The sequence below is a fragment of the Canis lupus genome, chromosome 16 (genome assembly GCF_048164855.1).
Source record: "Canis lupus baileyi chromosome 16, mCanLup2.hap1, whole genome shotgun sequence".
NCBI classification, from domain to species: Eukaryota; Metazoa; Chordata; class Mammalia; order Carnivora; family Canidae; genus Canis; species Canis lupus.
The window spans coordinates 16,730,114-16,754,491 of NC_132853.1; the positions used below are offsets into that span (position 1 = coordinate 16,730,114).

At 38.4% G+C, this 24,378-nt stretch overlaps 1 protein-coding gene across 1 annotated transcript in view; it reads right to left on the reverse strand.

Moving 5' to 3' along the window:
* The window catches only part of CPD (carboxypeptidase D), an 80,169-nt gene extending 55,992 nt beyond the window's left edge, over positions 1-24,177 (reverse strand). Inside the window, exons 1-2 of the mRNA XM_072779167.1 lie at positions 23,362-24,177; positions 16,566-16,813 (exon numbers count right to left, since the gene is read on the reverse strand). Coding sequence (XP_072635268.1) covers positions 16,566-16,813; positions 23,362-24,101 — 988 coding nt within the window. The 5' untranslated portion in view covers positions 24,102-24,177. The remainder of the gene's footprint in view (positions 1-16,565; positions 16,814-23,361) is intronic.
* Positions 24,178-24,378: the final 201 nt, after the last annotated feature.

Here is a 24,378-nt window from a genome sequence, read left to right on the forward strand (position 1 = left end):
CACCTAACAAACTGCTCAAGCAACTGTTCAGACTTTTTAACTGGAAGTATTCTAGTAGGTGTGTAGTGGGGTCTCACTGTAGTTTTAATTTGTATTTCCCTGACCACAGATAATACTGCACATCCCTTCATGTCTTTATTTATCATCTATATTAGGAGACCTTGGAGACTAGGGACTATTGGTGATATCTTAGAGAGGAAGGACCTTAAGAAAGGGATCCCATAAAGTTGTCTATGAACTCCTGGGTTCAATCTTGAACTGCACATGTGTGGGTATGATCCTAAACAACATACTAAAAGCACGGAGAACTGAATTACAAAACAGATCACCGCCTAGCTCCCAGACTGGTCCTTAGGAGATGAGTACATAGAACAGATCTGAACAGAATCACAAAAGTTTTGAAAATTGATATTGCAATCACAGCCCACAGGAGGCAAGTCAAAACTTAAAATGGAGCCTAACTGGGTCATTCATTGCTAAAACAAAAAAAGAAATTATCATCTTTATAGAATTTAAACAAGACTCAGATCTCATAAGATCTAAAATTTCCAGTCTATAACTCAACATTATTTTACATTCAAAGAACCAGGAAAATGTCAAACACTTGAAAGGAAAAAATAATGATGAGATACCAACTCCAAGGTGACCTAGATGTTGGAATTATCACACTAACCTTAAAGCAGTTATTTTAGCCGTACTACAAGGAAGTAGGATGAACCATTCTTGAAATAAAAAACAGAAGATATAAAGAAGAACAAAGAGGAAATTTCAGAACTGAAAAATATAATGACCAAAAATTTAAAATTTACTGGATGAATTCAACAGAAGAATGGAATCGACAAAGGGAAAGAATGAGTTAAGTTATAGACAGACAGGTAGAAATTACCTAATGTGAACAACAGAGAAGAAAAAGAATAATTTTAGGGACAAAGGTCTACCCATGGGTCTGACATTCTTGTCACTGGAATCTGAGGGCAGAAAAAGGGCACAATGGAAGAAGAAGGAGGAGGAGGAGGAGGAGAAGAAGAAGAAGAAGAAGAGGAAGAAGAAGAAGAAGAGGAGGAGGAGGAGGAGGAGGAGGAGGAGAAAGAAGAAGAAGTAGTAGTAGTAGTAATGATGGCTATTAACTCCCCAAATTTGGCAAAAGACATAAACTTCGATTTCAAGAAACTCAGTAAATCCCAAACAGGATAAATTAAAAAAAAAAAAAAGAAAAAAAAAAGAAAGCCTAGATACTTCATAACCAAACTTCTAAAAACCAAAGACAAAGGAAAAAGTCTTGAAAGCAGTAAGAGGAAAATGATATGCTCATATGGGGAACAACAGTCCAAATGACTGAATTTCTTCATTGAAAGCCATGGAGGCCCGAAGGCAAAAGCACAGAACATTTAAAAGGAAAAAAACCTGTCAACCCAATACCTAGAGTTTTATAACCAGTGAAAAAGGCAAAAATGGACATTCTCAGTGAAGAAAAACTAAAGAATCCATCACAAACCAACTTGCTTTAAAAGAAATGCTAAAGAAACTTATTCAGGTAAAAAAGAAATGATACCAGAGAGAAACTTGGAACCTCTAGAATGAAAGAACAACAGAAATGGTAAATATCTAGGTAAATATAATAAACTATTTTTTTCCTCTTAAGTTCTTTAAAATATGTATGACAATTGAAAACAAAAATCCTAACATTGGTGAGGTTTTCAATGAATATACACATAACCAAATAAAGTGGTGGAGGGTACAATGTGGTGGTTAAGATTTGTGCATTCCTCCTGAAGTCGTAAAATATCAACCCTATGTAGAACTATGAAAAGTTAAGTGTGACCCAGCAATTGCACTAATGGGTATTTACCCCAAAGATACAGATGTAGTGAAACGCCGGGGCATCTGCACCCCAATGTTCATAGCAGCAACATCCTCAATAACCAAACTATGGAAGGAGCCACAATGTCCTTCCACAAATGAATGGATAAAGAAGATGCGGTATATATACCGGTGTATAGATACACACACACACACACACACACACACACACACACACACTGGAATATTACTTAGCCATCAGAAAGGATAAATACCTACCATTTACATAGACATGGATGGAACTGGAGGGTATTAGCTGAGTGAAATAAGTCAGAGAAGGACAATCATCATATGGTTTCAGTCATATGGGGAATATAAGAAATAGTGAAAGGGATTATAAGGGAAAGGAGGGGAACTGAGTGAGAAAAATTAGAGAAGGAAACAAACCATGAGAGACTCCTAACTCTGGGAAACAAACAAAGGTTGTGGAAGGGGAGGTGGGCGGAGGGGTTGGGGTAACTGGGTGACAGGCACTGAGGAGGGCACTTGATGGGAGAGCACTGGATTTTATATTATATGTTGGCAAATCGAACTTCAATAAAAACAAATGGAAAAGAAAAAAAGTTAAGTGTGTAAATTGTAACTCCTAGAGCAACCACCAAAATAAACTATACAAAGGAGATATAGTAAAAAAACACAGAGATAAAATACGAAACATTTAAACAATCCTGTAGAAGACAAGAAAGAGGAAGCCGCAGAATAAACACCAGAGGGAATAAAGAGGAAAATAATTTAAAAAGTAGACTTAAATCCAAACATATCAATAATTATATCCAGTGTAAATGGTATAAACATACCGACTAAAAGACAAATTGTCAAATGAATTTAAAAACAAGAGCCAGGGACACCTGGGTGACTCAGTGGTTGAGCATCAGCCTTCAGCTCAGGTCAAAATCGGGAGTCCTGGGATCAAGTTCTGCATGGGGCTCCCTGCAGGTAGCCTGCTTCTCCCTCTGCCTGTGTCTCTTCCTCTCTCTGTGCCTCTCATGAATAAATAAATAAAATCTTTTTAAAAAATTAAAATAAATAAAATATTTTTTAAAAACACACACAAAAAAACCCCACAAGAGCCAATTCCATGCTGTCTATAAGAAACTCACTTAAAATGTAATGGCATAGGTAAGTTAAAAGTAAAAGAATGGAAAAAGACATACTATGCAAACATAGAACAAAAGGAAAATGGAGGGGCTATAGTAGTATAGTAGTATCAGCTAAAGTAGATTTCAGAACAAGGAACAGTGCCAGAGATAAAGAGGATATTACATAATGATAAAAGGATCAATTGACCAAGAAAACATTACAATTCAACTCCACCATCAACTAGATCTAAATGACATTTATAGCACATCCCACCCAACAACAGTAGCATACACATTCTTTTTCAAGTATAAATGTAATATTCATCAAGACAGACAATATCCTGGGTTATAAAACAGACTTAACAAATGTAAAAGAACTGAAATCATACAAGGTATATTCTTTGATATGATGGAATTACACAGAAATTAGTATTAGAGGGCTACATATAGGATATCCTTTTTAAAAATTTATTTGAGAGAGAGAGAGAGAGAGAGAGAGAGAGACCGTGCACAAGCATGGGGAGTGGCAGGCAGGCAAAGGGAGAAGGAGAAGCAGACTCCCCCTTGAGCAGGAAGCCCAATGTGGGACTCAATCCCAAGATCCCCGGGATCAAGATAGGAGCTGAAGGCAGCCGCTCAACCAACTGAGCCACCCAGGTGCCCAAGAATCCTTTTTTTTTTTTTTTTAAGATTTTATTTATTTATTCATGAGAGACACACAGAGAAAGGCAGAGACACAGGCAGAGGGAGACACAGGCTCCCCACGGGGAGCCGGAAGTAGAACTCTGTCCCAGGACCATAGGATCATGACCTGAGCCAAAGGCAAGCGCTCAACCACTGAACCACCCAGGCGTCCCAGGATATCCTTTTCTTAATGAAATCTCATAAAAGTAAAGCATATTTCCTCTAAGCCTATAATAATAAACTATTCTCAGAAAGCAACTGTTAAGTTGTGGTGTCTACCCAATCTACCTATTTCTAAACTCATAGGAACCCACCAATGTGAATAGTAGCAAACTAACCTTTATTTGCAACACAAAAAAAGATAAAGCTACCCTAAGTTTAGAATGTCACAAAATTTTTATTCACCAACTTCGCTTCAGTTTAGAAATTACATTTTTAAAATCATCTAAAAAAAAAACTGGAAGCAAATGAAGATGTTAATTGAGTATTATGAATAACTTGGGATTTTTTTTTTGTGAGATGCTACAAATAGGCATTATTTGTTATCTGTGTTAAACTTAACATTTATTTTCCCAATACTAAATGTCAAAGACTCTGAGTAAGTAACTGATTTAGATCTTGTTGTCTTGATTTTTCCCTCAACAACAACAAAAAACCCTCCCTATACAAAGAGTTCCCTGTAGCAGATAATAGCCATTAATCTGTAGATAAGTCTGATGTTACTGACAGCTGCACCTACTTCCAGATTCAGTTAACACATTTGCTTTTTTTAAGGTGATGTCATGCAGCTCAACACAGGCTAAAAGATTAAATATCAGACTTCAGAACTATAGATTTATCCAGTCAAAGAAAATTTTAATTTGGGAAGTGGAACATTCATTACAGGCATGCCTCAAAGCAATAAAGCACTTTACTAATAGCATAAATGATCTGTTATTTATCTAACTTATTAACAATTATAAATAAGCAAGCCTCTATTACCCATTAGTCTCTCTCAGGGGGCTATCTAAACCAATGACCTTCAAACTTGTTTATTCATATTAAAATAATTTTGAAAAATTATGCAATGCTTACATATTTTTATTTAATTTGTATTTTTTAAAGGTTTTATTTATTCATGAGAGACACACAGAGAGAGGCAGAGACATAGGCAGAGGGAGAAGCAGGCTCCTTGCAGGGAGCCCAACGTGGGACTCGATCTCCGGTCTCCAGGATCACGCCCTGGGCTGAAGGTGGCACTACACCACTGGGCCACTGGGACTGCACAAATTTTTATACTTTTAAATAAAACTTTTACATTATTATTTTAGATGTCCCCAAATAAGTAAAAATTGAGGTTTAATTCCTGGAATCATCTATTTAAAACTTGTATGAACATATACTCTTCTTTAACAATAAGAATTTTATATCTTCCCTTTTTCTACTTGAACTTATATTTCTGTTCTGCTTCATCCACAGATTTTTTTTTAATATTTATTTATTTGAGAGAGCATGAGCAGAGGGGAGGAGCAGAAAGAAGGGAGAAGCAGGCTCCCCTCTGAGCAGGGAGCCGGATGCAGGGCTTAAACCTAGGACGCTGGGATCACGACCTGAGCTAAAGGCAGACGCTTAACTGGCTGAGCCACCAGGCGCCCCCACAGATTGTTATTTGAGTGTGACATATTTGTACGGTTCCAAGTCTTTCACTGATCATCCTATAACACTTTAAACTATAATATGTATGTGTATATACTTAAATTTTCCTTAATTTTCAGTTACCTTAATGCCCTAAGTACTAATTTTTGTCTTCTAGATTGAATTATTATAATAACAACTGGCATAAAATTTATCAGAAAGGCAAAATTATAAATTTTAATAAACAATAAACAGGTAATAATTCTTGAAAATATTTTTTTTAAAGATGTATTTATTTATTTAGAGGGGAGGGGCAGAGGGAGAAAGAGAGAATACCAGACTCCCCACTGAGCATGGAACCAAAGTGGGGCTTGATCTCAGGACTCTGAGATCATGACCTCAGCCAGAATCAAGAGCCCCTCACTCAACTGACTGAGCCACCCAGGCACTCCAAAAATATCTTTTAATGAGAAGTTTGGCGTGATGCTTTTAGGATACCATTAAAGTAATCACCAAATTGTCCCTTTTGTTTTGCCCCGAGAGTTTGTAAAACTGAGTCAATATACCAGAGTGAGCTTCAGGTGTGTAGAAAACTATGCCTATATTCAGTCAAGTGGTCAAAGAGGACATGTGATTGAATCTTCGCAGTAAGCACCTCTCTCAGGCAAACCAATTTTAGGAAAGAGTAGGTATGGAAGATCTGGAAATTTCTTTTCTTTTTTTAAATTTTTTTATTTATTTATGATAGTCATAGAGAGAGAGAGAGAGAGAGAGAGAGAGAGGCAGAGACATAGGCAGAGGGAGAAGCAGACTCCATGCACCGGGAGCCCAATGTGGGATTCGATTCCCAGCCTCCAGGATCGCGCCCTTGGCCAAAGGCAGGCGCCAAACCGCTGCGCCACCCAGGGATCCCTGGAAATTTATTTTCTTAAAGTTATTGAAACTAACAGGTCTCTTCCTTCTCCCCACACATACCTCAGTTTGAAAACCAGTGATTTAGATTATTTCCTCTACTCACAAGGAGAATTAACAAAGAAAGAAAAAAGGTATGAATTTTGTTTTGAAGCCTACCTATCTGGGTGTCTCACTGGCTCAGTCAGAAGAGTGTGCAACTCTTAATCTCTGGGTCATGAGTTCAAGCCCCACGTTGGGTGTAGAGATTACTTATATTAAAAAAAAAAAGGGGGGGGGGGATCCCTGGGTGGTGCAGCGGTTTGGCGCCTGCCTTTGGCCCAGGGCGCGATCCTGGAGACCCAGGATCGAATCCCACATCGGGCTCCCGGTGCATGGAGCCTGCTTCTCCCTCTGCCTGTGTCTCTGCCTCTCTCTCTCTCTCTCTGTGACTATCATAAATAAATAAAAATTTAAAAAAATATATTAAAAAAAACTTTAAAAAAAACAAACAAAACCTACCTAGCAATCCGAAGTTTTCTATGTTCAGAAAAAACTGATGTAACATACTATGAAACCTATAATGCTTTAATTCCTTTTCTAGTATCAAAAAACAAGACTGAAAGTGTAACCATTAGAAATCTGTCCAGTAGTACAACAAATTGTGATCAACAGTAATTGTAATGGGTGGCTAAATCTTCTGATCAAAGAATCTATTCATATCCATTAAACTCTTTCATTTGTCTAATAACACATTTTCATATGCTTTAATACACTCAATTCATCTTTATGATGGAACCAGTCCTTATTACTGTTTTCACTACAGAGAGATCTAGCTTTGTTGGGGGAGAAGTACTTTAATAAATTTAACCCTTCATTCAAAAATAGAGAACTAAGGAATGACCCACTCTTCTGCCTCAAGCAGAAAGTCAATAGAAAAAAATATAATCAATTCTTCAGTGTTAAGACTTGAACATAGCAAGTTTGTTTTAACTTGCCTTTGTAGGCCAAATTATAAAGTATGAAACTGTATTATACAAGAATCCTATAAATCATTTACAGAAAAAAACTGCAAATGTATTAAGAAATTTCATTAGGAAAAAAAAAAGAAATTTCATTAGGAAAAACATTTCGGAGTGCTTGAATATAGATTGGCAATTTCCATCCTATATTCAAATTTTGAGCTTACTGTTATTTCTTTAATAAAACTACTTCAAAGGATAATGAAAAGTTCTCACAATTTTGACATATGTGAATAATTTCTTTACTGATAATGAATGAGATATAAAGTGATAATTTTACACTCCCTGAGATATTTTTAAAAGCTAATGAGGATGGTGTTCATAAAAAATTTTAAGTGGGACATCTGGATAAAATGAATGGGGGAAAAAAAAAGAGGTTGCCCTTGAAAAAAAATCCCCATATTCCTGGTCTCTAAATTCAAGTTCATTTTGAGCAAATCTTAACTTGGTCGTTGTATTCTCAGCAACTTTATCTTAAAAATCTATTTCCCTCACCACTCCCACTGAATATATATTTGTTAATGATGTGGTTGTACAAAGTTAAACTAAATTACACAGTTCTGCATCTGTTTTCAGTTCTGTTTAAGTTTGGTCAACATGATCTCTCACACAGGTCTTTGAACTGCATTTTCCTTTTTTTAAAGTAGAATCCCAATTCTCTATCACCTGAGTTAAATAGAAAAAAACAAAAAAAGAAAAAGCACATCTAATTTCTAGACATCAGATCTGAAGATTTAGGGACCAATCCTAAAGTAGTAATTAATGTTTGGTTCTCAACCGTCACATAAGTCTATTATCACATTACAAAATACACAACTGTGCCGCTCCTAAAGGTCAGATTTTAAAATATCAGGCTATACTTCAGTTTCCTAAAGCAAATTCATGACTCAAGTAGAAGCAAGTACTCTGAGAACTGTTTTACCTTTTTGCTTTACTTTCAAATTAGGCAGCACTCAGATTAAAATAAAGAAAAAAGAAAGAGGTCCAATCACCTCCCTAATGAACAAATCAGAGAAGACCAAAAGCACTTTACTAATGCTCATTTGCTTATCTTAAAACATGAACAATGGACTGAGAATTAATATCTGAACTTCCAGCATTCCTTAAAAAAAAAAAAAACATCCCAGGGCAAAATGCCAAAAGTACATTCACTTTAGAGGTAAAAAACAAAACAAAAACAAAAAACCAGCCATCTGTTTATTTGTATTTGTATTACTTATTATATATATATATATATAGTTTGTGTGTATGTGTGTATATATATTACATAAATAGAATATATTACATATATAATATACAATAATATATATAACATATATATATATATATATATATATATATATATATATATAATATATTCTAGTTGAATTTCTGGCTCTAGCTCTAGCCAATTAAATTATGCCAGGAAACAATATCAATTTAATTTTCAAAATCATATACGCTGCCATACACTTTCACATCTCAAAACTCCTAAATCTCTTTATCATCTTGACTTCTCTCCCAATCTCCAGGGCCTATTTCCCAACTGCCCATTGGATACTTGTAACTAAAACATCAAGTACCATCCTGATCTTCACTCTTCTCTCACCCGAAGAGAATAGGAACACATGAGCACTCCTCCCATGAGTTTTCCTATTTCCATTATCATTCTCACTTTTCCAAGCTCAAAACCTCCGATTATATCTTTGGGTCCTTCTTTTTGACACTCTGTTCTACCATCTAACAACGGATAGTCAATCCCACAGTTTTTTCTGCACAATTTCTTATATTTCACACACCCTCTTCATCCCCACAGCATCCCTCTAGATAAAGCCCTTATTTCCAAAAAAGACCTTGCTCCAAATAGCTGTAAACACCTCCCTAGTGCCTCCTACTCTAGCACTCTTTCCCCACCAATACATTTTGTGTAAAGATAACTTTAAACAAATAGTACCACATTGTCCTAGCAGGAGACACAAAAAGCTACTAACAACAGAAATGGGTAAGCGTTGTATTGATGGTATCAACAAAAAGCTCCAGGAAGGCAAAAGAGTGACAGCTACTACACTAGAGGTTCCACTAGAATGGAACTGGGGAAAAACATTCCAGAAAATAGCCAAGGTACATGTTTTGAGGAAAGGACAAGCAGTTCAACGACAGGGAAGAAGTAAGAGAGAAGACCAGAAATGTAGGCTTGAGTCTGGGACCTTTAGTGTCCTGCTAGTAAGTTAGGACCTGATCCCGTTAAAATGTGAAACAAGCTAAGATATAAGAATGCTTTAGGTTTTTGTAGGTTTGCTACTTTGCTTATAACATAATTTTAAAAACAAAGTAATATAAGCACTAAGAGAACCAGACACATCTTCTGTAAGTGTAACTAGTGGTAAATTACCTTTCCTCTATACTTCAGATTAGTAAAGATTGCAGGAAAATTAGATATGACAGTATTCTCTTCATGTTCATTAAGGCAGGTTGGTTTATTTATGTTATTTAAATCTACTGTGTCTTTATTGATATTTTTGTCTTTGTGATCTAACAAATACTGAGACATGTTCAAAATCTCCTACTGGGGCGCCTGGGTGGCTCAGTCGGTTAAGCATCTGCCTTCGGCTCGGGTTATGACTCTAGGATCCTGGGATTGAGTCCCACTGCTTCTCCCTCTCCCTCTGTCTGCCACTGCCCCTGCTTGTGCGCTCTCTCTGTGTCAAATAAATAAATAAATAAATAAAATATTTAATTAAAATCTATTGTATTAATGGATTGGTCTATTCTTACTATCAGATATTGTATTTTTTCAATTCTACACTATTTGATTCATTTTTGGTCTGTTTTAAATAGATTCCAATTGTCTGGCATCTTATGATTAATCCATAATGTCCTGGGCTTTGTTTTGTTTTTGCTTTTTGTTTATTTGAGTATAGCTGACATACAATGTTAACCTAGTTTCAGGTGTACAACATAGTAAAAATTCAACAAGTTTATACATTGTGCTATGTTCACTGCAAGTGTAGTCATCACCTATCTCAATACATCACTATTATATCAACTGTAATCCTTATGCTGTGCATTTTATTCCTGACTCATTAATTCCATAACTTGAAGCCTGTACAGCCTACTCCCCTTCACTCTACTTTGCCCAAGCCTCCACTCCACCCCTATGGCAAACATCAGTTTGTTCTCTATAGGTTTGATTTGGTTGTTTTTTTATTCATTTGTTTGTTTGTTTTGAATCTACTTATGAATAAAACCATATGGTATTTTCTTTTTCAGTCTGACTTATTTCACTGAGTATAATACCCTCTAGGTCTATCCATGTTGCTTCAAATGACACAACTGAATTCTTTTTATGGCTGTATAATATTCCATTGTGTTTATATATATGTATATATGCGCATATACGTGTGTGTACATATATACATCACTTCCTTATAGACTAGTCTATTTTTTAAAAAGATTTTATTAATTTATTTGAGAGAGAGAACAAAGCAAGGAGGAAGGGCAGAGGCAAAGGAGAAGCAGGGAGCCCAACTAGGGCTCGATCCCAGGACCCTGGGATCATGACTTGAGCTGAAGGCAGATGACTAACTGATTGAGCCACCAGGTGCCCTGTCCATTCGTCTACTGATGGCTCTTAGGTTGTTTCTATCTTTTGGCTATGATAATACTGCAATAAACATAGGGATGAATATATCTTTCCAAATTAGTGTTTTTATTTTCTTTGGGTAAATATCTAATAATGGAATTACTGGATCATATGGTATTTCTATTTTTTGAGGAATCTCCATACTGTTTTCCACAATGGCTATGCCAATTTACATTCCCATCAATAGTGTACCAGGCTTCCCTTTTCTGCACATCCTCGTCATAATATCCTGCTTAATGACACAGAAAATGCTACTTCAGAATAAGCTTTTCAGTTGCTTTTTGGACCAAATATAACCTTTCATGCTGTTCAAAACAATTTGGTAATTATTCTCCCCCATGTTTTTCCCTTTCTGTCAGCAATCTATTTAAAGCCAAATATACCTCAAAATTTAGAGCACATTAGTGCTGCTCAGTCTGACCTCCACTTTATGCAGAGAATAGCTGCCCACGTGATCAAAAAGCTTATACTCACAAAAAACTGAGTTAGTTACATTAGATGCTATCTGGTCACATTTCATAACTCTCTGCCCAATAAAAGGTGAAGGGGGAAAAGGTTGAAATAAAGTATAAAAGGAGAGGGAATAAAGTTTGATAAATCCACAGAACATTTTCTTCTTCCAAAGGGGAAAAGGGGAAAAAAAAAATTCATAATTACCAGTTTGAAAAGTTAGCAGTGGTTTAAAAAGACATAAGTATAAAGCCTATGGCAGTTGACCTAATCATAGTCAGCAACGAAGCTAAGTGTTTTACATCCATTCTCACTTGGGCCTCGTAATCCTATAAGGTAGATAGTATTTGTCATCCTTTTATATATGTGGGAAATGAGTCTCAGAGAAATTCCTTAACTTGCCCAAGATATCTCTTTCACTTTCTCTCTCTCTCCCTCTCTCTCATACACACACACACACACACACACACACACACACACACACACACGTAGTCAGTGGCAGAGCTGGGATTCAAACTCAAGCCAGTCAGATTTCAAAGCTCTGTCCTTAGCCCCTATACTACACTGCCTATACTACACTGCCTTCCAAAGTTCTTTTACCTGCAAGGAAATGAAATATAACAGCATTTGCCCAAGTAAACTTCTAAAAATCATATCTAATTGTGACTTTTGATCATATAATTTCAATTATAGGTGGTCTAGGATTACTTGCCATTTTGTAAAATTTTGTAAGTTGAAAGAAAGCAATTTTTTAAAGTTGACCTAAAACTACAGTTCAGTTTCATTAAATTTGGTTTAGAATAAACCATCAAATGATTTTTAGGTCTTCTTAACTGTGAAGAAAGAAAAAAAGAATGATAGACAAAAGTCATACAAATCAGCACATTGTGGTGAAAAAAAAAAGAGTCTGCTCCATGAATAAGTTCAGCTTAGGTTCTTACAATAAGGAGGCTTTAGTAGCAGAGCATGACTATTCATTCAGAGGCCTTATTAGGATAGTTACTCCCTAGAGGGATCCTGCAGGTTTGAGACACATGTTGAGAGAAGCAAGGCCCACCCTCATAGGCAGGCTGGATATGCTGAGTCAATCCTGGCAACGAGCGTGAACATGGTGAGGCCAGATGACCCCATATCCCATGCTTCTAATATCCTTCCTGATCCTTGGCAGCAGGAATTGTTCCTATTTTGCTCCTACTGCTTTGCTCCCATCACCTAATACAGTATATGGGATGTGGCAGAGGCTCAGTAAATATTTGCTAAAGTAATAAATGATACTGTACAAGTTATTTCCTTTCTTGGGTCTTGATTTCTTTTTTTTTTTTTTAATTTTTTTTTTCATTTATTTATGATAGTCACACACAGAGAGAGAGAGGCAGAGACACAGGCAGAGGGAGAAGCAGGCTCCATGCACCGAGAGCCCGATCTCCAGGATCGCGCCCTGGGCCAAAGGTAGGCGCTAAACCGCTGCGCCACCCAGGGATCCCGGGTCTTGATTTCTTATAAAGAAAAAGAGTTAGAGTAGATAAATATATTCACTTTTAGCTCTAAAAGTATATACTTCTTTGAGCTAGAATTTCTTTCTTTCTTTTTTTTTAAGATTTTATTTATTTATTCATGAGAGATACAGAATGAGAGAGAGGCACAGGCAGCGGGAGAAGCAGACTCCATACAGGGAGCTGGATGTGGGACTCCACTCTGGGACTCAATCCTGGGACTCGATCCTGGGACTCAATCCTGGGACTCCAGGACCACGCCCTGGGTCAAAGGCAGGCGCTAAACTGCTGAGCCACCCAGAGATCCCCTGAGCTAGAATTTCTAAATACATCACATAAGGCATCAGTCAGATTACTCCAGGACATCCGGGTCTGAATACATGCCGAGTCACAGGTTTCACAATATCTTACTCACTGCAGTCCTGCATAAGATAAACAAAGTGAATTTGCCCTGTTGAAACTCTTAAAACTGCTCAATATTGCTGGGGCAGGAAGAGATAAAAGCTAGTTGTAGAAATAACAGTAAATGGCCACCCAGCTAGGAAAGGAGAAAAGTTGACATTCATTAAAACAATAATAATGGCAGCAGCAAAATTTAGCTTCTTCATATGTTTGAAGAATCAGAAAAATCTGATATCTGGTTTAACTGAATAATCTTTTTTTTTTTTTTAAATTTTTTTTTTTTTTGTAATTTTTATTTATTTATGATAGTCACAGAGAGAGAGAGAGGCGCAGAGACACAGGCAGAGGGAGAAGCAGGCTCCATGCACCGGGAGCCCGATGTGGGATTCGATCCCGGGTCTCCAGGATCGCGCCCTGGGCCAAAGGTAGGCGCCAAACCGCTGCGCCACCCAGGGATCCCGGTTTAACTGAATAATCTTACTGTGAAGGCAACACCCTCTTTTTTTTAATAATGTAACATAGATTTACCTTCCTTAATCATCAACCAGAAATTACTTTCTGGTTACAATTTTCTCCAAAAAAGAAAAGTAAATTATTGTTAACACATTATTTTAAATAATATCTTTAATTATTATGAAGCAACTTGACTATATCACAAAACCATTAGTTCATAAAGTCAGATTTGATTAAGTATGTTTGCTGAAGATTGAAATGGGATTAAACATCAAAGTCTGTCCCTTATCTATAAAAAAATTAAATGATTTTCAAATCACTTCTAGTTGTTACGGGCAGAAATGGCTTCTAATTATTTTAAACCTCTTATGGATGTTTGCTATATACAAAAAATATTGGTAGAAATACAGGGGAATCAAAAACTCAAAATTATCAAGTCCTCAAATTTAGGATCCAGTTTGGGTAAACAATGCTTCACACATATAAAGTCAAAGAATAATTCAAAGGTTTAAATAGAGGCACATTAAAGAGAAAGTAATAAGACACTTTATAATGTAACTGCCAATAAAAAAAAAAAAGTAAGGACGAGGTAAGATATTTCACCATGGGCAGATTCCAGGAGAAAAAGTTTATACAGAGGACATTTCCATGAATTACCTTTTTCCTTCTGTTTAGTCTTAATAGTCTAAGACTGCATTAAAAAATAGGTTATTATTCAAAGGACATCAAAAGTTTAAAAAGCACAACAGCTGGTCTATGTAACACTTAAAAAGAAAAGGTAAAAAAACTTAATTTAACAACTTTTTTAAAAACAATATTCCATGAAAAGTGAAAAATCCTTGTATATTACTGATAAGAATGTAAAATGGTATACAGCCACTGTGGTAAACAATTTGGTGGTTCCTTAAAACTAAACAGAAAATTACCATATGACCCAACAATGCCAGTCCTGAGTACATATCCAAAAGATCTATCTGTAAGCAAGAACTTTTTTTTTTTTTTTTTAAGATTTATTTATTTTAGGGAGAGAGAAAGAGAGCATGAGCAGGAGGAAAAGAGGGAAAGGAAGAGAGAGTCCCAGGCCGACTACACTGAGCACAGAGCCTGACAGGGAGCTCAATCTCACCACCTGAGCCAAACCAAGAGTTGCAGGCTAACCGACATGCTACCCAGATGCTCCCCAAACCAGGACTTAAACAGATATTTATATACCAATGTTCATAGCAGCATTACTCACAACAACCAAAAGGTGAAAACAATCCAGTGCCCGTCAGTAGGGGAACAGATAAACAAAATGGAGTATATACATACAATGGAATATTTCTCCATCATAAAAAACAATTAAGTGCTGAATGTATGAACCTTGAAAACACCATGCTAAGAGAAATAAGCCAGATGCAGGTCAAACACATGATTCCAGTTACATGAAATATCTAGAATAGGGAAATCCAGAGATAGAGAGTAGAGTAGAAGGGAATGGAGAATCATCGCTTAATGGTTACCAAGTTTGTTTGGAGTGTTGAAAAATGTTTGTAAGTAGGCAGTGGGGATATGGGTGTACAACACTGTGAATGTAATTAATGTCATTTAATTCTATACTTAAAAATAGTTAAAATAAGTTTTATGTTATATGTCTGTGTGTGTTCAACCACAATTTTAAAAAATTACATGAACCCGACAGATTAAAATATAAAAGGAAAATGTGCCCTTATATAAAAGGGAAAGAACTGGTAAGCATCACATTAACTAAGATGTCCTCCATGGCCACATGGCACATGTACTTTATGTGTGTCCTGATGTAGTATGATGTAATCTATGTAAGTCTTGCTGGAAAATTTGACTAGGATTTAGAATATGGGATGTTCTGTAGGACAAGTGACCTGAACTCTTCAAAGGATTCACCACAATTAAGAAAAGAGAGTACTGATATGATGGTTCTATATTGGGGAAACTACAAAAGCACAAGAACCAAATAAAATGCTCGAACCTTGATTGGATCTGATCTGGAAGAAAAGGAGCTATAAAGGAGAACTGAGGAATAATAAAGAAATTTGACTTATGGACTGAATACAGGATGGTAGTACTGAATTACAGTTGATCTCTCAGTTACATAATGGTATATAGTTGTACATAAAAATGTTCTTATACTTGGAAAATACATGCTGAGGTACTTACAGGTGAAATATTAAGGAAACTGCAACCTACTTTTGGATGGTTTGGCAAAAGAGAATGTGTGAGGGGAAGGGACAGGAGAGGTGGAGCATTCAGGGTAAGATAATAGTGGTGAATTTATTTATTTATTTTTATTTTTTAAATTATTATTTATTTATTCATGAGAGACAGAGGCAGAGACACAGGCAGAGGGAGAAGCAGGCTCCATGCAGGGAGCCCGATGCGGGACTCGATCCCGGGACCCCAGGATCCCGCCCTGGGCTGAAGGTGGCGCCAAACCGCTGAGCCACCCGGGCTGCCTAATATTGGTGAATTTAAATAAAGGATAATATAGGCCTTCATATAGTCTTTCAATTGTACTGTGGGTCTGAAATTTTCAAAATTTAAAAAAGAAATGCTTTTTAAAAATTAGAATTCCTCAAAATTTCCTCTTTTCCACTTAGAGTATACATAAGAAAGCTAAATGAGGGCAACTGGGCTGACTCAGTCAAGTAGAGCATGTGATCTTGATTTCAGGGGATCGGGAGTTCAAGCCCCATGTTGGGCATAGAGCTTACTTAATGAAAGCAAAGAAAAGAAGAAAAGAAAAAAAGAGAAAGAAAAGAAAAGAAGAAAAGAAAAGAAAAGAAAAGAAAAGAAAGAAAAGAAAAGAAAAGAAAAGAAAAGAAAAGAAAAGAAAAGAAAAGAAAAGAAAGAAAAGAAAGAAAAGAAGGAGGGATGGAGGGGGATAGGAAGGAAGGAAAGAAGAAAGGAAGCAAGCAAGGAAGGAAGGAAGGCCAAATGAACAAGGGGGAAAACATAGCAAATTCATAACTTTCCATACCTTCCACATCATACCAATGTGCGCCGTTTGTGATCCCATCTTTGAAAGTCTCATCTTCATCTCCTGGACAATGAGGGGCACCCGTTTTCATTATGGGATGGTTTGATGCATAGGCTTTTGCCAAGTATTTAAAGACTTCATCATCTGAGGTTTTGCTATAGATTCCAGTGGCCTTATGTTCTGGAGAGTCATCAAAAGGATAGCTTGCTACCACTGAGCCACCATGCAGATTTCCAGAAAGCACGAACCTTTGAAAACAACCAAAGCATGTATCAGTAAAAAAAGGCACAGAAAATGTCATGTATTTAAAAATCCTCTTTCATAAATGAATTCAGGTATCTCTTAGAGACCTAGAAAACAACTCTATCAGCTATTGGAAGCAGAACAACAAAAGAAAAGGAAAGAAAGTCTCATCAGTTCAACAAATCTCAGGCAAACAGTTTTTGCAATTTAAGTTAACCTTAAGCAACTTTAATAATTTAAAAAGATTTTATTTATTTATTCATAAAAGATACACAGAGAAAGAGGCAGAGACAGGCAGAGAGAGAAGCAGGCTCCATGCAGGGAGCCCAATGTGGGAGTCAATCCGGGAACTCCAGAATCACGCCCTGGGCCAAAGGCAGGCACTAAACTGCTGAGCTACCCAGGGATTCCCCCCCAACCTTAAGCAACTTTAAAGAATTTCCCCATCATTGAAAAAATAGCTGAAAAACAGTACAAGTTAACGTTTTAGGAGACATCTTATTCAGGGAATTCAAATGCATGTATCAGGTTGAGTCATATGAACCTGCCAGGGTTCAGTCACTTTTTGATCTACAAAAGTGACAGTTTCATATAGTTCAATCTGATACTTGTATTTCATAACATGTTAACATTGTAGAAAACATGGTTTGTTTAAATATTTGTTGAACATGTGAGTTAGGTTAATGACTTTCATGATTTTTTATATTTACTATCCCAAAATGTTTAAGGCACAGAGTCTAATTTAAAACAGGATGTGTTCTGCCCCACAAATACAGTTTCACAATATAGTAAATTCACATTGTCAAGAGAGAAGCTACAGTTGAGAAGACTGGGGGTGGGGAGAACCTGATACAGTGAGCTGCTTTCTGAGAAAAACAATATAGCACAGAGAAGATTAGTCCTTCAGTGCATCACCATAGAAGCAGCTCTCTTTCTAAGCCCAAGACTTCTGATTGGCCCATTAAAAAATAAACTGACATGGAGACAAGGCTGCTCCCATAAAAGAAACATTTTTTTTAATGTTTCTACTTCTAAGTGAACCAATTTATAATTTGGTGAAATTTATAGATACAGAAATACTGAAGAACTCCTTTTATGGTGAAAGCTAAAGGCAAAAACATGCTGAAGCCCTATTTATACATCCTTCCCTCATGGAACAGTTCAAACTAATGCTGTGACTACAGATTGAACACTTTGCTCTTTGCACTCTAAATTGGATTTTCTTGCTTCTACCTCTCTGTGGCTGAAATGAACTGACCTACAGAAATTCTAAAGGGAGTTATATAGAACATTTCTTTCTATATGCTTCAAAGAACCTTAGGCCTATAGTATGTCTAATTTGGAAGGTTATTTTAAGTATGATCAATGTTATCCCAGAAAATATCAAAAAGTGAAAATATAACACAGAATATTCATCAGAAGACAGAATTTAATCAATAAAAACAATGATTATAGACTAGAATAGACTATGAAAAGAGACTAGTTAAAAACTAATACATATATATATATATATATATATATATATATATATATATATATATAACTGTAATTAGCAATCTTCCAGACACCAGAGGATGCCATTTGGCAGAACAGCAATAACATGGGCTTTGGAGCCACGCAAATATGGGGAAGAACATTCAGTCTCCCAGAGCTGTCACTCACCAGTAATAAAATATGATCAGAAAGAAGTTACTGCCTTTAAATTCATTGAACCCCAGTTTCTTTCTCATCTGTAAAATGAGGATTTTTTTTGTATTTTTTTTTTTGTAAAATGAGGATTAACGCTACCTGCTTCCCAGGGTTGTTTTAAGAATTAATACACGTAAACACCTTCTAGCATAACAACTGCTTTATAGCCTCTGCTCAACTAATGTTCACTCCTTTGGAGATATCTAGCATCCTACTTAGGGAATCACTGCCTTCAGACTTTCATTCTATTGCCCACTACCAGTGCTAGCATTTGGGTGACAGAATGATACAGAAACAAAACCTAAGTGTATGTTCTAACATTCTAACTCCATTCTACCTATCTAAAAAATGGCATTTTAATACTGCTAAGGTATTGTCAATTTACTTCTGATTTGTATATCTAAAGTAATTTGAGTACTTTTCTCTCCCCTTCTGATTTTGGGAAAGTTTAAAGAAAGCTAGGCCAGTTCAGGTAATCCATTCAGCAACAAATGTTCTTAAGAGTCAACATTCTGGGCACTAGGGAATATGTCAGGAAAAAAACATTAAAAATGCCCTCATGGCACTCATATTCTAGAAAAATAAAATGGATAACTGCATATTCTAAGTAAGTGAAGCATACTACTTTAATTGTATATTTTCAATTAAAACATTAAAGTCTGAGATTCTCTACTAAATGCTGTGGTTTTTAAAAAAAACAGATTTTTATTTATTCATGAGAGACAGAGACTCAGGCAGAGGGAGAAGCAGACTCCCTACTGAGAGCCCAATGCGGGGACATGATGAAGGGGGATGGAGGGGACCTCAATCCAAGGACTCCCGGATCACACTGTGAGCTGAAGGCAGATGCTCAACCACTGAGTCACCCAGGAATCCCTACTAAATGCTGTTTTCACTTTGGCATTTTTAAAAAGATTTTATTTATTTGAGAGCGAGAAAGCACAAGCCAGGGGGAGAGGCAATGGGAGAGGGAGAAGCAGACTCCCCGCTGAGCAGGGAGCCCGATGGAGGGCTCTAACCCAGGATCCTGGGATTATGACCTGAGCCAAGGCAGACCCTTACCCGACTGAGCCACTCAGGTGCCCCTGTATGGCAATTCTTGCAATGCTTTCCTGAAATATTAAAATGGCCTAACCAAATGCTTTTAGAACAACAAAATACACGCAATCTATATAGGTAATAAAATCCAATTGTTAGATTTTCCTCCCTTTACTTATGTAGTCTTAAAAGTATGAATGCCACTCATAAGGATTTCAAGACAAAGGGATACCTATTACAGTAGCTAGAAGCTTATCACTTTTAGTCTTTATCAAACCAACTTTGCATGTCAATCCAATTTTATTTGAAAGATATTTTATGGTTTCCATTCAAATCAATTCTTTGAAGTGTTCCTCATACTTGACTTCAGTATCATATATTATTCCTTACATAAGATTTAAAGTACCTGCTAAATATAAATGTATGTAAGCAAGACTCTATAGATATTAAAAAGTTAATCTCTAGGTTAACATTATTATGTCTTGGATAACCCTACACATAACTTTTAAAAATTATGAGAACTGGAGTGGCATCTGGGTTGCTCAGTCAGTTAAGTGTTGGACTCTTGATTTCAGCTCAGGTCATGATCTCAGGGATAGGGGATCGAGCCCCACATTCAGCTCAGCACAGAGTCTGCCTGAGATTCTCTCTTCCCTCCCTCTGCCCCTCCCCTCCCATGCTCTCTCTAAATTTTAAAATAAATAAAAAATAAATAAAAATTATAGAAACTTGAATCTGATAAACTAAATTCTAAAGATTCAAGACACTACAGTTAAAACACAAGCCCCTCAAAAATACCCACCCCCAGCAATATGATAATGCTTTTCAATAGCATACCAAAAAATCATTTACATGCCAATCTCCTATTAAAGTCTAAGCAGGGATCCCTGGGTGGCGCAGCGGTTTGGCGCCTGCCTTTGGCCCAGGGCGCGATCCTGGAGACCCGGGATCGAATCCCACATCGGGCTCCCGGTGCATGGAGCCTGCTTCTCCCTCTGCCTGTGTCTCTGCCTCTCTCTCTCTCTGTAACTATCATGAATAAATAAAAATTAAAAAAAAAATAAATAAAGTCTAAGCAGGTATATTTAATTAAAGAAGCCTAGTGTGCCAGAAATGGGGGTCAAGAAAACTATAAAATCTTTATTTTAATGATGGGGTTAAAATCTTGTATATTTTCCTAAGTGCATGTGTCAATTATCAGTAATACAAAAACACCCATTGGATTATGTATAAAGTGAAACAAAGAAAATAAAATTCACTATCCGAAGCAGAAGGAAGTAAGTCTTAAATTCTTACATACCCGAAATAGCAACAAAAATCTATTTCTAATATAGCTGGGTAAATACTATATCAAGAAATTATTCAAATGATTTCAGAAAATACATTGAAAAAGATAATTTTCCCATACAGACTAATACATTCAGTTCTTAAATTTCCTATTCATAGAGCTCACTCTAGGCATCAATCTCAAATTGCATGTATGCTTGTGTTTTTAATTTTATTCACATATCAGTGTCTTTTGTTATTAATTTATCATTAAAGATTATCCATTTTGGGATGCCTGGGTGGCTCAATGGTTGAGCATCTGCCTCTGGCTCAGGGCGTGACCCTGGAGTTCTGGGATCAAGTCCGACATCAGGCTCCTGCAAGGAGTCTGCTTCTCCCTCTGCCTATGTCTCTGCCTTCTCTCTGTGTCTCTCATGAATAAATAAATAAAATCTTAAAAAAGATTATCCATTTTGAGGTAAATTGTGAAGTTAATTTGTGAAAACTGAGGATAGATGGATGTACTTTTCACCCTAATCACCCACTTTCCCTTCTTATTAGAGTTACATGTGTGAAACATAGTTGGTTACCATCGGGTGGTCCATAGCTATGGAACAAAATGACTTTCTGTCTGATGCCAGCAAACACAGATTAACTTTTAAATTTGTACAAGCTCCTATCATTGAACTAACTGCCCCAAACCAAAACTTATGTTATTTAAATACTGTGATATGAAAAAGTTAACCAGAGAGCAAATTTTTGATCCACATTTAAAATTTAAAGCTTTTGGTACAGCCTCAAGGTGACTTGCACCAAGGCAAAGCTCATTTTCATTTTCACCGCAAAACTAATACTGAAGAGAAAAATCTAGTCATGGAATTTATATCTCTGCAAGGGTCACAACAGGGCATTTTCATTTAAGCAATGCAAACAGTACATTCGATATATCATCTCAGAAAAGCCCTGGCCATCACAGCTTCTAACAGCAAGATACACATTAAAGTCATGTTTCTTAGGCAAATGTTCAGAGATCGTGACATGGTTATCTTTAAAAGAAAAAAAAAATCTTCTCCAGGAGATGCATGTGAAATTAAATACCTACAAGGGATCTCAAAAGGAGGAGTAAAGTGAAAGGTAGAATATTAAAAAAAAATCTAGGGTTGTCATAATGCCTACGAATTTTCTAGATCTGCTCTATGTATTTAAATATTACAAAAGAGATGATCCCAAGTCTCATAGAGAAACTTTTCTGTTCATTATTACTTTTATAGTATCTGTCACTCAGAAATCTTCAAATTGAGATGGCAAGATTAACTATTGCCTCGCAAGCCTTATGAAACACAAAAATTGGGGATATGCTAGCGAAGCTTATACTTGAAAAGGGTAGAAGTACACGCTCACTTCAGACATTATTCCATTTGGAGTAAGTTCTTTTATTCCTCTCCTCCTCCTTTTTGCTGAAAATCCTATTCATCTCCTGAGACACATCTCTTGAGACATGGTTCAAGTTCACCTCTTGCACAGAGATGATCCATATTATTGCAGCCCACACACATTTTGCCAGTAGGAACAATTCCTGTAAAGTTTAACTGGATACATAAACACACCTCATAGATATTTATAATATTCTCTTGTTATATGCCAATTTCTTGAGGTCCTATTGCTTTTAATTTTTACATTCCACATAATGCTTAATGACACTTAAGGTGTGTGTTAAATGTGATAATTGGGCATTCAGCCCACTAATAAAGTGCACAAATGGCATCAGAAACCTTCTGGAGAATCAAAAATGAAGCAGCTCACAGATGATAGTACCAGCTCTGTGCAAGTTCTCCAGCCATAGCCATATATTTCCCTAGCGGAGTCAGAAGTAAAAACTGGGAGTGAACCAGTGTCTGTCAAATAACCAAGAGGACCCATGGAGTGTCACTTATCATTGATCATTAATGGGTTACAGTCTCCCTCTATGGCTAAGAGCACGGACAGAGTCAGATTGCCTGAATCTAAATCCCACCTACACTCCCTACTGTGTAAATTATTTAACCAATCTGACCCTCCGTTTCCCATATATGCAAAACAGGGATATTAATGATGTGTATTTCATGAGGTTGTGGCCAACATAAAGTGAGATCACGCGGTCCAGGGAAAGAGCTTCCTTAGCACGTTGCCTATGGTAATAAGAGCAATATTGATAGCTTATCTATAAAATGAGTGAGCTGACCTAAGTCATCCTTAAGTTCTCTTCTACTGCTCATATTCTACGGTCCTGTGACAACAGGGACCAGAATGCCGGAAAGGAGTCTACCTTCTAGCTCAACAGCTCTTCGCACCCGTAGAACAAAAAGGACAGCCTCTAGGCAGCGCTTCCCGGACTATTAGCGGGACAGGAGGCTAAGCGGCCTGGGCCCTGTCCCGGTTGCGGGGTGTCGCCTTCCACCTTCACGACCCCGCCCCTCAGGCCCGCAAGCACAGTCCGAATGCCTACGGAGTGCCCGACCCAGCCTCTGCCCTTGCAGGCCCACGTGGATGGGCACGGCGCGGGGAGGTTTACCACACTCACTTGTTCCTGCGGATCCAGTCCATGAGGGCGCGCACCTCGGGCACCTCGTCCAGGGCCGGGGGCTCGCCGGTGCTGAACTGGTCGGGGAAGCTGCGGTTGAGGTCACGGCCGCGGCTGTTGTCGCGACCACTGGCCCCGGGGGGGCCACTATCGCTGAGGCCGCAGTCGCCCTCTCGGGCGCGCTCAAAGCCGTCGGGGTTGAGGCTCGGCAGCACGTACACGTCGGTGGTGTTGAGCAGGCGGACGAGGCGCGGGTCCCCGCGGCGGTAGCCAGCCGCCAGCTCGCGGGCCAGGTAGATCAGCACCTGGCGCGACACGGTCTCGTCGCCGTGCATGTTGCCCACCAGTTTCACCTGCGGCCGGCCGGGCAGCAGCGGCCCCGCCGCGTCGGGCCCCGCGTTGCCGTCAGGAGGCGGCGGCCCCAGGCCGGCCGTGAGGCGCAGCACCCACAGCGGCCGGCCCTCCACCGAGCTGCCGATGCTGAAGAGGCGGGCCAGGCCCGGGGGCCCAGCTGCCGCCGCCTCCCTCAGCGCCGAGCCCAGCTCCTCTTCGTGGTAGTAGCGACTGAACTGGCCTTCGTCCGCCTCGGCGCCTGCGCTCGTCGTCGTTGTCGTCGCCTCCGCCTTCTTGATGTGCGCTGCCCGGGCCGGGTTCTGCAGCAGCAGCAGCAGCAGCAGGAACAGCAGAGGCGGGAGGCGCCCGGGCCGCTGGGGCGGCCGCGCGTCCCAGCCTCTCGCCATGTTCCAGCAGCTCGGCTCTACCCAGCTGGGCTCCTGCGGCTCGGCGCTCGGTGCTCGGCGAGGCGGGGGCCCGCCGGATCCCCTCCGCGCCTAGCAACCCCCCTCCCGCCCTCCAGCCGCAGCCAATCGTGGACGAGCCTGCTGAGGCGTCACGTGGGGGGGCGGGGCTTTCCCTTAAAGAAGCAGGTCCCTCTGGGCGTGCCTTTCTCCTGTCCCGGACCAGTTGGGTCACTCTCTTCCTTCCTTCCTTCCTTCGCTAAGTTTCCTCTCGCGCTCT